At 48.7% G+C, this 12862-nt stretch overlaps 8 protein-coding genes across 8 annotated transcripts; 4 read left to right on the top strand and 4 right to left on the bottom strand.

Annotated features, from left to right (window-relative positions):
- Nucleotides 1–187: 187 nt before the first annotated feature.
- On the bottom strand, nt 188–3023 carry N7471_003248 (uncharacterized protein; the record flags this gene model as incomplete). The annotated part of the gene is made up of 5 exons (XM_057275968.1): nt 188–324; nt 416–1807; nt 1894–2403; nt 2456–2845; nt 2898–3023. The coding sequence occupies 5 exons, from the start codon at nt 3021–3023 to the stop codon at nt 199–201; spliced, it is 2544 nt and encodes an 847-aa protein (XP_057140606.1). The 3' UTR covers nt 188–198.
- A 451-nt stretch (nt 3024–3474) lies between these two features.
- Nucleotides 3475–3921, bottom strand: N7471_003249 (uncharacterized protein; the record flags this gene model as incomplete). Its single annotated transcript, XM_057275969.1, has 1 exon — nt 3475–3921. One exon carries the CDS (start codon nt 3919–3921, stop codon nt 3475–3477), a length of 447 nt encoding a protein of 148 aa, XP_057140607.1.
- Nucleotides 3922–4568: 647 nt separating this feature from the next.
- N7471_003250 (uncharacterized protein) lies at nt 4569–5153 on the top strand (the record flags this gene model as incomplete). The annotated part of the gene is made up of 1 exon (XM_057275970.1): nt 4569–5153. One exon carries the CDS (start codon nt 4569–4571, stop codon nt 5151–5153), a length of 585 nt encoding a protein of 194 aa, XP_057140608.1.
- Nucleotides 5154–5859: 706 nt separating this feature from the next.
- Nucleotides 5860–6196, bottom strand: N7471_003251 (SUMO family protein SMT3; the record flags this gene model as incomplete). The annotated part of the gene is made up of 2 exons (XM_057275971.1): nt 5860–5919; nt 5987–6196. 2 exons carry the CDS (start codon nt 6194–6196, stop codon nt 5860–5862), a joined length of 270 nt encoding a protein of 89 aa, XP_057140609.1.
- Nucleotides 6197–6629: 433 nt separating this feature from the next.
- Nucleotides 6630–7057, top strand: N7471_003252 (uncharacterized protein; the record flags this gene model as incomplete). The annotated part of the gene is made up of 4 exons (XM_057275972.1): nt 6630–6632; nt 6685–6735; nt 6812–6824; nt 6876–7057. 4 exons carry the CDS (start codon nt 6630–6632, stop codon nt 7055–7057), a joined length of 249 nt encoding a protein of 82 aa, XP_057140610.1.
- A 399-nt stretch (nt 7058–7456) lies between these two features.
- On the top strand, nt 7457–10857 carry N7471_003253 (nucleoporin Nup84/Nup107 family protein; the record flags this gene model as incomplete). The annotated part of the gene is made up of 6 exons (XM_057275973.1): nt 7457–7498; nt 7554–7803; nt 7856–9877; nt 9932–10241; nt 10294–10421; nt 10475–10857. 6 exons carry the CDS (start codon nt 7457–7459, stop codon nt 10855–10857), a joined length of 3135 nt encoding a protein of 1044 aa, XP_057140611.1.
- Nucleotides 10858–11393: 536 nt separating this feature from the next.
- On the top strand, nt 11394–11600 carry N7471_003254 (uncharacterized protein; the record flags this gene model as incomplete). The annotated part of the gene is made up of 1 exon (XM_057275974.1): nt 11394–11600. The coding sequence occupies one exon, from the start codon at nt 11394–11396 to the stop codon at nt 11598–11600; it is 207 nt and encodes a 68-aa protein (XP_057140612.1).
- Nucleotides 11601–11688: 88 nt separating this feature from the next.
- N7471_003255 (putative urea hydro-lyase/cyanamide hydratase) lies at nt 11689–12012 on the bottom strand (the record flags this gene model as incomplete). Its single annotated transcript, XM_057275975.1, has 1 exon — nt 11689–12012. The coding sequence occupies one exon, from the start codon at nt 12010–12012 to the stop codon at nt 11689–11691; it is 324 nt and encodes a 107-aa protein (XP_057140613.1).
- Nucleotides 12013–12862: the final 850 nt, after the last annotated feature.

The following is a 12862-nucleotide window of genomic DNA, read 5'->3' on the forward strand; positions in this document are numbered from 1 at the left end:
TTTAGTTAAATGCATTGGAGAACAGACATTCTGTTGTCATGGGTATTATTTGAAGAATGGGGCTTTATATTGAGCTGCTGGTCATTTCTGAAGCATTTTGATATCTGCTCAAGGCCAAATCAGAATATCTAAAAGGATTCAAAGGGAAGATATCCATCTCTGCTAAATCAATGCATTTTATTAGGCTGCTATTTTGGTCTAGGACGAGGCCCCTGGTAGGTAAAATGTCGGATCAATGGCACCATGCGAAGTCATGAAGTAATCATCAGAAATGTCCAAGTTTCCATCATTGACCTGCGGGGGGAAGATTGAATCCCAGAGGTTCTGGTAATCTCTCGTTAGCAAAGTCAAGTCATAATTACCGGGTACCTTCAGGCAGAGTATGAGTAAGATCTAAATAGGAGACAAAACTTACCCAGTCAATCTCTAGCATCTGTGAGTCTATTTCCTCGGGGTTCTGTATTTCTACATACTGCGTAGCTGGCAAGCTGTCGTTTGCAGCCGTAGTCGCGGCATCACTGCATTGATGACCCGGATGTGACACTGTGCCTCCATCGCCATTGAGGCCGTATTCACCGTATCGAATCCACGGAGATAACTCCTCAGAAGAAGCCCAAATACTGGCTGCGTTGTCCAAAACTTGTGGTATGTCAGTGGTGGAGCTGGTGCCAGTGTTTGTCGGCAGAGTAGAAGGCAACTCAATCTCTGGGTCTGTTCGATAATGGGGGAATGACAAGTTTTCAGCAACGGCGGGGGGATTACGGGCAAGACTCTCTGCTTCTGGTTCCCCGTGAGCGTAATTAAGTGGCATCTTGGGGTCCGAGTGGTCGCCTTCCTTCTGAGGTGTAATAACAATCATTGAGTCGTTGAACTCCAGGGGTAATTTCAAGCCCTTGGCTTTTTGATATGCGCGCATCTTTTCGGATATAACCGTCAGCAAGTATCTCGCCTTCATATCTCGATGGGCGAGAATCTCCTGTATTGTTGGTGAAGATTCAACGGGACTCATAGGCGGTATGTTTGTGAGAGTGTCTGCAAAGATGAAATCCAGACACTGCCATATCCGGGTTGCTTCCTTGCGCATGGGATACTGGAAGACCTCAAACAGCAGAAGAAATGCCGTGTGGTATTGTTGGTATGAAGAACTATACCAGGCCCATTGTTGGAGATCTTCTGCTGATTCTAGTTCCACCGCAGCTTCCAGAGCCTCGGTGCCCTTGACAAGTACAATCTGGCGTAACCTGTCAGGGATTCTGTATGTGACACTGTTCATGTAGCGGTACAAAAGTACTAGGTAGAGAAGATTGACGAAGAGCTTCAGCACTAAACTGGACATTTTTTGCATTGGGCTCGGGGAGGATGTGTTGAGATAAGGACCGTATTTGGCGTCCATTGTGATCCGAAAGGCTTCGATTTTGGAAATTGCCTTGGCGAGGCTAGTTTTTTTCCGATCGACTCTATTGCGTAACGTCAAGCACCGGCGATGCATCTCTTGGCATTCAAACCGAATCGTAGAGAATATCAAGTCGTTATAAGCAAGTGATGTCGATCGGGAAGATGGTACATCCAGTGGAAGCCGTGTGGTATATCCATCCTCGTGGATAAATGTTCGGGGTCCCTGGGCCTCACTCGTCTTGAGATCCAGGTAGCAGATTTGATACCACACGAGGCGTCTAGTCTGGCACTCTGCTGGTGAAAATCCATACTCTGCCGGGTCACGATGGAGTCCCATGCACTCTGCTAACCTGATTGCCATGCCTGTCAACACGGAGTGTGACCGAGAGATCTCGTCGACACATATTGGAAGCTGAAACACCAATGATATGTTTAGTATGTGACTTCTAAACGACTAGCCGATAGGGCCTGGTGATATATCCCATTAGGCACACATACCAGATACGCCACAAAAGCCTGCAAGGTTTCAATCTTGGTCGATTGAAGGATATTAGCCTTACTGAGGGCAGTTTCTGTGTCAATCTGCAGCGTTCGCTTCATCTCCTCTCGGGGAGTGTGACATAATTCAAGCACCCGTGCTTCAGACATGGCGATCACAGCAGAGAACATAACGGAAGACACAATTGCTCCTAAAGATGGAGGTACTAGATGCCCGTTTTCGATTAACTCCCACCACGTCTCATATCGCTGTGCAAAAGAAGGTCGGTGAAGGATGCGTGCCACTGGGTGAACAGTACTCCAGTAGTGATTGAGAATCTGGTCCGCGATGTGGCGAGGAGGAATATGCTGTATTAGGGGCTCATGCCGATGAATTTGATTGAATATTAGATTGACCGAAGGAGTCTCAAAGGACTTGTTCTGCATTGACTCGTAGGCCGTGGCGGGTGCCACTGGCGATGATACCAGTGGAGATGATCCTCTCGAACTGTGTTGAAGGGAGCTCAAAATCTATCAAAATTTTAGTAAATCGTGTGAGACGGCTGTAAGATCTCAAACCTACCTCGTCCGCTATTTTAGGACGATACAAGCCACCAATCCTTTCTCCCAGCCGCATTCGACCAATCCTAATACCCAAATCTTCTGTTTCATCATCTGCGCCATCGGTGTACGCAGCGTCTTTAACCGCAAGGGGCGTGGGCTCCAAATACCCACCGTCGTCAGACGTATCCGAATGGTACTTGGAATCTTCTTCGGGCTGTCTGGTACGTTTCCGTCGCGATTCATTCTTTGTGTTGGAAGGTTGATTGTTAAATTCCGCCCGAAGAGCACCGTCAATTGCATCCTTAGCCTCCTTTACCTCAGTTAATTTTCGACGGGACTCAGCGTCGGTGACGGTAGATTTGATATAGATGCATTGTAATTCCGATGTGCGACAGTTCCCACAAGGGTCCTATGCAACCCGTTAGACATTGCCATGGTTGGGGTTCCCGGGATTCACCGACTGTCCTATCGCATTTCATTTTGCGTCGGCGACATTCGAGGCATGACTGGATAGCACGGTTGCGGCGCCGGGTATTTTCACGTTTGGGGGCGGTTTCCTCATCGATACCAGGTGTAATCGTGGCCATCGTGTGTAACTTGTAGATGTAGTGAAATGTAGGCTAGAAGAACATTGAAGTCTATTTAAAACAGAGGAAAAAGGCTTTTGGGGCTCAGCTTCAGCCTTCCAATGAAGCGCACCAATCATCTCCAGATCCAAAGGAGTTAAGTTATTCAAGCTGAAGCGGGGCTGAACTGCCGACACCTCGTATTTGAGGCTAACAAAAGAACTCGTGAGACCTGACTTCACAACTACATACATGACTTGATGTAATATGTAGGATACATGGTATTATGTAGTTATATGCTTTCCTGTCAATATGTATCCCCCATCTTCCCAACTCTGTAGACGAAACATCACCAACCCCAGATAGAATCAGGAACAAGACTCGCGTCATCCGGTTTCTATATCAATGATAAGCATTAGATTGATGCTCAAAGGTTCAAATGACAAAGTAAATATAGCGACTCACATTCGCTCTAGATTGGACGAAGACGGAAGGCCGCATCAACATGTGGATCCGAATGCTTGGCCTCCAACTCATTACCCTCCCCAGTTGACAGCACCAGCGGACTTCCCGAGGGGTGGAAGCTGACTGTATAGTCGGGATTTTTGGTCACTGTGAAAAGCTGCGCGTTGTTTCCAAGGGTGTCCACTACACACTGATGTTCCTCCGGGCATGAGAGCATCCCCTGGGTGTAGACATTTTGGATGAAGAAGTCGGGACCGGAGGAGACTAGACGCCAGTGCTCGGCTTCATTGCCTTCCGGGTGTACCAACTCAACCTGATGTTCGACGCCGACGGAGTTTTTAATTCCCCAAACATCTCCAGAGCGTGCGGACTCGATTTCGTAGACATTGTTTGAAGCGATGGTTTGGCCGAACAAGCTGGCCAGAGCGGCGATGGTAGCAATGGCGTACTTCATGTTGTATTTTGAATATGGTTGCTCTGCAATTCGATCTTTGGAAATGAACGATGATGGTACCTGGAGGTAGAGGGAAAATCAGGGGTTTGGAGAGGATTTATAGATAGATGAGAGATCGAAGTATCAAAAATGTTACTGATCAGTTTTTTTAAGCTTTCTTAATGCATTGTGACACTCCTATTGCCATATCACTTCTTCTGATGCAGGTTGCCAATAGTTTGATGCTCCATATAACTACCGAACTGGGGAAATGATCTATAAGCCGGTTTCTTTTGCTATTTCGGACGTAAGGGGTTAAATGCGGAATTGGCATTAGGTACTTGGTATAAACAGTATAAACACATCGAAGATCTTATGAATTTGATTATACACAGGTTGGATTACCATTATCCCTGAAATAAAAATAGAAGAGCATAGTTATTGATGCCTGACAATCCTGAGGCACAAAGCCGAACCAGAAAGGTCTAGCCCTTCTTTGTTCTCCATCAAAACCAGGGATGCCACCAGCACTGACGCCATTTGATTCTATTTCGAGCAGACACAATCCTGTCTTAAATTGAACTGTATACTTAATACTCTTGTTAACCATTAACCACCCCCTCTTGTATATTTATTGCCCGTTACACCCGAACCCCCACGTTCCAGTGATGTCTGATCCAAGCGCCGAACTCCAATCCACACTCCGCAACCTGTCCCTAGGTGAAAAGGGCCCAATACAAGACATTTCCCGACCAAACGTGAAAAAACTCCCAACAGAAGCCGTGACCTCAACCCCCAAATCAAACCCCAAAATACCCCGCAAACCCGTCGCAGACTCCTGGGAAGACGAAGCAGACCTCTCCGCCCCGGAAGCCGAGGAAGCCGAGGAAGCCCAGCCCCACGACGAAGACGCTGTATCGGTGCTCTCGCCAACCATCAGTGCAGAGGGACCGCTAGATCCCCCGCCGACACCTATCTCCCCGCAGACCTCCAACCCGTGGACGGCGAGAGCTGCTTCTCCTGCTTCGGCGCAGCGCGCTCCTGCCCGTCGCCCGGAGAAGCAGACTGCTGTTGCGGAGCGGTTGATTGCCGGTGCGTTAGGGATTCGTGCCCCGAAGCGGACGGAGCAGCAGCGCGCTTACGATCGCTCGGTTAAGGAGCAGGAGATTAAGAGGCGGAATCGCGAGCGCGAGGAGAAAGCTAAGGCTAAAGAGGAGGAGGAGAAGATGAAGGCTTCTGTTTGGAACAGTTAGGTGGCTTTGGGGGGAACTTTTTGGTTATATTAGGCGATTGGCCCTCTATTTATGTGTAGATATATATTTGTTGGATTGTATTTGTTTATATATATGTTTTCTCTCTGCGTGGTGAATTATCATGGGCGAATGAACAGGTGGCTCTTTGTTGTTTCATATGGTGACTTGGACTCTACTACCCCATGAAGAACAGGTGTGGTCAATCAATTGACCCTGGAATCGATTATTTGATAACTCGTTGCTTGAGGCGACCACTGGTGATAGGAGGACCTAGTCAGTATATCTCGACGCGCAAACTTGCATCGAGGCCTCATGAGCCATTGTAAAGATCGAGACAAGCTATTGCGGCATTTGCGCTCGCGTATAAAGAAAGTATCCATTAGTTTGGCGCAAGCTCTGGTTTCTCAGTCCTAGGTCCAAAGCCTAGGACCAAACTAGACTACGTCTACGCGATGCGGTCATGTTGACCTCGAGGGAAATTTAATATAGTAAAAGCACCCTCAAAGTCTCAGAGAAGACTAGGTGACCTTTGATATTCATCATTCATAAGAAAAAAAGCAGTATGAACGCCGCCCCTCGCCCACGGGCCGTCAATGAGGATCTCTATCCACTCCTGGCCATCAGCCCTAGCGTATTCCCCCCACGTATGTCGCCCCAAGCCTCGGTTCCGTCGGGAAGTGCGACTCTAGCATGCCACGCTTGTCGTCTAGCAACCTCCGATTTGCTCCTGGTGAACCTCCAAGGTATCACCGTCCGCCATATCGAGCTATTTGAAGTTAGTTTCAAAATTCCCAGACACCAATGGATGGCGAAAAAGAGGGGAATGGCCGTACAGTCTCGGGCGAATCTTCAGGGCGAACCCGGGTGCCGTCGAACAGGAAGCGAACAGTGGACATTTGCTTTCCTTGGCGCTCGCAGAAAGCATCCATGAGCTTCTTCAGCTGCGTTGTGCGCTTGATTTTGAAGAAGACTTCGTTGTTGTTATCGGTCACCTTAATGTTGAGGTGCTCAGTAGGAGGAGCGGCTCCTTCTTTGTCGGACATTATGAATGACTATTGCGGTTGAGATTTCGTTAAACGGTAACTTCTTATGGAGCACGAAATGGCAACGAGGCAGTGCTTACAACGGTAGAAGCGAGTTTAGGAACCTGTTCGAGCGGGGCTTTGAATTATGTCTGAAGGATTCAAAGATGGTTAGATCACGATTTCAACCCGTTTTCAGGGCACAACTGAAGTATGAGGTACTCACCTAGAAGACGAAAGCGCAGAAGCGAGATAATGAAGGTTGTGGAAATGGTGAGGTTAGAAGAGAGAGGAAGAAGAGAGATCAGCGGCGGCGGCAGAATAGCGCACTCGCCCCACGGTCTGAAGGCGGAGAATCTATTTTGCGTTTGGCTCTTCTATCACTTTCGTCACTTGCAAGGAACAGTGTGTCTACAACGCTTTTGTACTGAGTACAGTCTTTGATAATTGCATTATGGTATGAAACTTATCACTGTGGGCATATTGGCTAGATGCTGAGACCCTTGTAGGGTAATTTAAAGCAAGATCTGTCGCACGATCAACCCTGCAAACCGCGTGCTGTATGTGTCCCTGTCCTAAAAGCGTCCATTTAGAGTGCCCAGGTGGTATTGCTAGCTCTTACTGACAGTGCAACAGTGCGCCATTCAAGGTATTGTCCAATTTATAGCATTTCCACCAAAAAAGGCCTAACCGAAGCTAGATTGCTTGCAGAAAAACTCCTTTAATGAGGACAAATGCCAGGCACAAATTGATGCTTTGTACGAATGCTGCAATGCCTTCTACCAAGAGCAAGGTGACCAAGCATCTACCCTCAGCTGCCCTAAAGCAAATTTGCTTCGGTTGAAGATGAAGCAACGAGCTCAAGCATCAGAGAAGCAGTGAGACTATTACAATTTGTTTTTTAGACTTCAAGTGACCCATGTCGAAAATGGTGGATGTCACAATTCCTTTGCGGTCTGAGTTTCCATATGGAGGAAACCAGGCTAATTGAAGAACTGCATTTATTATAAGACAATCGTGAGCACGCAGAGAGGCCTCATGGACCTGTACGAAAATTGAGTTTTCATACCGAGACTCTAATGAAAGCCTATAGACATTAGAGAAGAAAAGAAAAGAAAGAGAGAAGGGCGCGGGCGAAAATTCGTTGAAATAGCTTCGGAGGTTGCCGCTAGTCCCTTTCGGGGTTAGTCTGTAAACGCGAAAACCAAAAGAGACAAACACAACTTATTCCACAGAGCTCCTCAGGACTCTCTCTCCTCCCTTCTAACCAAGTCTCCCATCATGGCGCCTTTAACTCGTTCGGCCGCTGGGGCATTCACACCGGTGCGTCTATGTTCTTTGATCTTTGCTTTTTGTTATCTCCTAACCCTTTGTATAGGTTGCCCAGCCGCATAGACAACCCGAGGTCATCAGTATTGACGATGATTCGCAACAATCTTACGATGACGATGAAGAATTGGAGGACGAGGAAATGAATTCGGAAGATCAATCGGAGGACCAATCTGAAGACCAAGATGAGGACATGAACGAAGATATGGATGGCGACACCGTATCGGAGACTGGGTCCGATGTTTCTGATCCCGAGCCCTCTCTGCAGCCTGCCTTTGGTGTCTCGGCCAAATCTCAAGGTTGGCTCAAGATCTACTTTGTCTAAATCGCATTTACTAAATACTACCCTAGACACCCCGCTGTTCACCGCCGCAGGCGCCCAGGAAGCACTGCACCCCCTTCGCCGGACGGCTGACCGCGTCACTCGCCAGATCGAAGCATTCGCCGATAAGCTGGATCAGTTCAAGCGCGACAATTCAACCGACGATTTCAACAGTGCCCAGGCAGCTTACAAGCTCGTACAGAGCTACCGCGACATTGCGAACAATGCGATCAAGGAAATCGAGACCCAACAGACCGTTGACCGGACGAAGACAGGCTTGCGGTCGAGCGGGTCACAAGACACCAAAAGTTACGAGGAGATACGGCGATTGCAACTTGAGGCCGATACTTGGCGCCTCCTGCTCAACCTAATCAGCATTGACGACCCCTCCAGCCGGGCTAGCTACAAGGCAGGACGACAAACAGCTTTCCAGAACCTTCACCGCTACTCAACCGATCGAGAGATCTGGGAAGAGTTCCTCAATGCCGACCAATATGGCCTTGAATGCGTTGTCGCCATGCGATGGTTGGAGGAGACCTCCAAGACAGGAAGCCAAGAGTTTGATACCCTGATCAGGGAAATGGAGGAGCAATCGCACAGGGGTCAAGGATTGTGGACAACCGGTTGGCTTTGCACCAAAGAATCGATCAAGGGTCACAAACGTTTGCGCGCTTGGCCACAACCTCTCGAGCCCAATGACCCGGGAATCTCGCGCTCGCTTCTGAGCAAAGACGAACAGAAACCGCTAGTCACTCAACTCGACCCCGATGCTATCACTCGTCAGAAGCACGGTTTAGAAAAGGAGGACGAATTCTTCGAGCGCGCCACTTGGATCACTTGCTGGAAGATGCTTAGACAGGGCGAGAACTGGACTAAGATTCGTGAATGGGCAGAGGCTCGTCTGGAAGGATGGAGGGCCGTCAGCTTGTGCGGCTCTAGTGTGGATCCTAAGTCGGCAAGTTCTCGATACCCATCTGACGATGGCCACACACGTTTGATGAACAGTCGATCCCAGGATTCATGGCGCACCGCTTGCTCTGCGCTAACACGCGACCCCAATACTGATGAATTCCAGCGAGCGGTCTACGCCTTGCTTTCTGGCGAAACCGATGCTGCAGCCAGTGTCTGCCGCAGCTGGGACGACTTCCTTTACGTGTACTTCAACCGTGTCGTGCTCTCACGCTATCAGGGATTTTGCAAGCAATTCCAGCGGAAACTCAGCCACTCCTCCAACACCCCTGTGGAATTCAAGCCGGAACCCGCTGGGCACGCAGAACTTCAAAAGTTCCTTGTCTATCTCAAGGGCAATGAGCGGGTCAGCGGCGAAGCCCGTAATCCCTTCCGCAACATCCAGGCCACGATTCTCAGCAAAGGATACGATACATTCTTTACTGCTCTGGCTCACGCTGTATCTCAAGTGAGCGCCGATAAATACGGGAATACCTCTGTTATCCCAGAGATCGTGCGCAAGCCAGTAGATGAATCTTTCCTCATAGCTGCCGATGACGAAGAAGCTCTCAGAATTGCAGCTCATGTCTACGTTGTGGCCAGTGCGAGGGGCTACGCCCGCGTGGATGCCCATTTCGTTGAAACGGCGTCGGTCATCGTGGCTGGACATATTGCCAACCTGGAAGACCGGGGTCTATTCCATCTTGTCCCACTTTACGTGTCCCTCCTCCCCGCGCCAATGGGACACGAAGTTCTATCCAAGATTCTCATTGAAATTGTTGACCCACAAGAGAAGGTACAGCAAGTTCGCCTCGCGCGGAAACATCACATTGACATGGAAACTGTTCTCGATGTTCAATGGGCGTGGGTGAAGGAACATGTCTCTGCGATTGATCATTCTAGAGGAGTCACTGGCTATTCGAGAGTGCTGCGACGACCTGACGGTTCCCGGGCATTGGTGTCACCCAAGACCGACTTGATTGGGACCTCTGTCGCTCCGGAAGATGACAGGATGATTCGCAGTCTGGAGTGGCTTCGCTACATAGATGGACAGTGGGATAAGATCTGTGATCTTGGATCCTGGCTGTACCGCAAGTTCTTCCGTATGTTTTTGTTCCTCCTGTTATCGAGAATCCGGCCGAACTAACTTTTACTAGTTGCTGATAAGCTTGCCGCTGCTCGCGAGTTGAGTTTCCGTATTCGGTTGGCTGATATCTCAATTGAAAAATTCGGATCCGATATCATTTCGATGCCTCCGCAAGAGGGCGCACATACTGAGGCAACTACGCCAACTAGCCCCACCAAATCAAAGAGAAACAGCCTCCACCGGCGAAGTCTTTCCGGCTCCCACAACATTGCACTGGTTTCGGCATACTACAAGGCTCATAGGGTTCTAGATCTGGAGAGTTTGGCTCTCGGGTTTGATGCTGTGGAGCAATTTGCATTGGTGCACGAGCAGATGTCCAAGTGAGTCCTCACTTTCCCTGTTTCATCTCATCATCAAAACTAATCAATCTAGGACCAAACGTCGACGTGACTCGGGCACCTTGAAGGGCATGGGTCAAGATATGAACGAATGCGTGACTATTTTAGAAGATTGGGTTGGAGCAGTGGTCGCTGAAGACTGGCTACCCACATCTACTGATGGTATGTACTTGATGTCGCGATATTCGAGTCTCAAAACTAATTGATTCCTACAGCCGAGGAAGAACAAGACTTCGAACACATTCGGACGACCTACATTCCAGAGCTGCTTCTCGACTGGCACAACGCCTTGTACTACGCCAGCCACGCCCTTGAGCGACACGACCTGTTGACATCCTGCATGATTGTGTCTATCTGGGCTGCAAACTACGAACACATCACTCGTGCCTTTACAAAGTCACGACGAATGGCCGAGCTTGTCGACGTGCTCGCTTTGTCGAGCAAGGCCTTGGTCATCCGGGACTCCAACCAGCGCAAGTCCCCAATGGACCACACCACCTTTGAAAAGGGCCAGGAACTGAAGATCTGGGATGTCACGATCTCCGAAGAAGAAAAGAAGCGGCTTGGGATCGTTTCGTCCGCAGACCGGGAGCAGTAGATCTAGCGGCGATTTGTTCTGTGTACATTAGCATGGGATTTGAGTGGTTTTAAGTTTTTAACGGCGAGGCTCTGGTATGAACGAAACTGGATCAAACATGGAAGGAGGATAGGTTACTTCATTTTACTACAGCTACTGCGTGTCAATAGGACATCTACGAATGCATCAGCAATATCAATTTGATTGCAGTTTTCATTACGTGTTCCTCGTTTCTCATCACGTTGCCTTGTCCCATCCGCTAGAAGGCCCTTAGTATCAACCCTGAGACCTACTTGATCAAAGAACACTGCATATGGATTGGTCGCATTGAAACACAACTATAGACATAAACATCGCCAACAAGGGAGAGGCAGTCATCTGGTGTCAGGAAGATGTGCAGTGACATAGACCACACAGATATCTATCTAGATACAGAATACCTAGACCGCGTGTAGAAACGTCAACCGATAAACATTTAGTATATACATACCAAAGATCGTCGCGAGCTGCAGTAACTGTCCCACAGCCGTGATATTACCAACGAGCGACAAATCCTGATGCCGAATAATAGCCTCCGCGACGCTCTCAGCCTGTTCATGCGGGGCCGTGGCCGGATGGACTCCCCGCCCACGAACATGGGCACCTACATTAGCCTCGTCTTCGTCTCCGTCTTCGTCACCGACATAATCATGAGTATCATTCTGCAAGACGCGCAATGCCAACACGCCCGCCAAAGAACTCAGAACTCAGCCTGGTGGGGGTGATATTAGCCTCCGTGGTCCCAATATCATGCAACAAACAAGCGAGGAGGAAGGTCTCATCGTCGAAGTCCCAGTCTGCAATCGGGAGCTGTTAGCGTTTGATCGCGAGCCCGGAGTGGTATACCCGTCGTGAGTGGCTGTATGTCTCTTCGGGGAGGTGTGTGCGTGCATAGGCGTTGATGCGCTGTGCTAGTGGGGTGTCTGGGATTGGGGTTGCGGAGACTGGGATTGCGGTTTGGGGGGGGGGGTGGTTGGTGCTGGGTAGTAAGGTGTCTTGGTGAGTAGGTCTTGGGCTGAGGCTGGGACGGCGGTGAGGCCGTATTTGTTGGTTGGGTTGGACATTTCCTGCTTTTGAGGCTTTTGGGTTTTGATTGGGCTCTGTGTGTTTGGGAGGTGGCGGGATGGTTGTTGGCATTGGGATTAGGATTGTTTGGTTTAGTTTGAGGATTATCTCCGTATATGGTTTCAGATTCGGCTTTATCTTTTGCTATGTGTTCCATGTGTTACTTTAGGGGCTGACGGCTAGTTTGTCTTGTGGAGGTATATCTTGTACTCCGTACAACGAAGCTATATTTGCCCGATTCGGCCGAGTTGGATTTGCAGAGAAGGACCAAGCTAGGCCTTATGTGTCCCATGTGACAGTTCTAAGCTTTAGATGGCATTTTGAGGTAGTTTAGTCCATCGTACTCGTACTCTGATGTAGTTACATTGATGTACAGAGCATGCCGTACGACGTGTGCTCCTAAGCAAGGATCAATCGTGTGGTCTGAGTGTGGCTGAGTTTATGTGGTGTGAGCTATAACTCCCCAATGGCGAGTTACTTGGCATGAGAAACCAGTTAGTTAGAATGTTCTGGTCCGTCAAGTTCCGGCAATCAGAGTTTAATTTTATATTGTCAAGCAGATCAAAAGAAAAAAAACAAGTCTTGGAACATGCTACGTCGGACTCCGTACACGTCGATCGCATCGAGTCGTACATAGGGGACGTCACCACTCTGTCAAGGGCATATTAAGAAGCTAGATTAGAGATAGTACATAACGTCTGGGCTTTAATGTAATCCATTGGTCTTCATTTTAATCAAATTATATCCAACTTGTTCACTTTATTCAAGTTCTATTCCTTTCAATTTTTAATTCTTTTTTTTTTCCATATTCCCCCCTATTTTGCCGAATCGGGAGCTCGGGCATGCTCATGTCTTGGCAAATGAGGCAGTGCAGGCGCTATATAGCTTGGTATTGATGGTCTTTGCGGTATTTGCTCCTTAT

Source organism: Penicillium samsonianum (assembly GCF_028829775.1).
Source record: "Penicillium samsonianum strain IBT 33392 chromosome Unknown utg000002l_segment0_segment0, whole genome shotgun sequence".
NCBI lineage: Eukaryota > Fungi > Ascomycota > Eurotiomycetes > Eurotiales > Aspergillaceae > Penicillium > Penicillium samsonianum.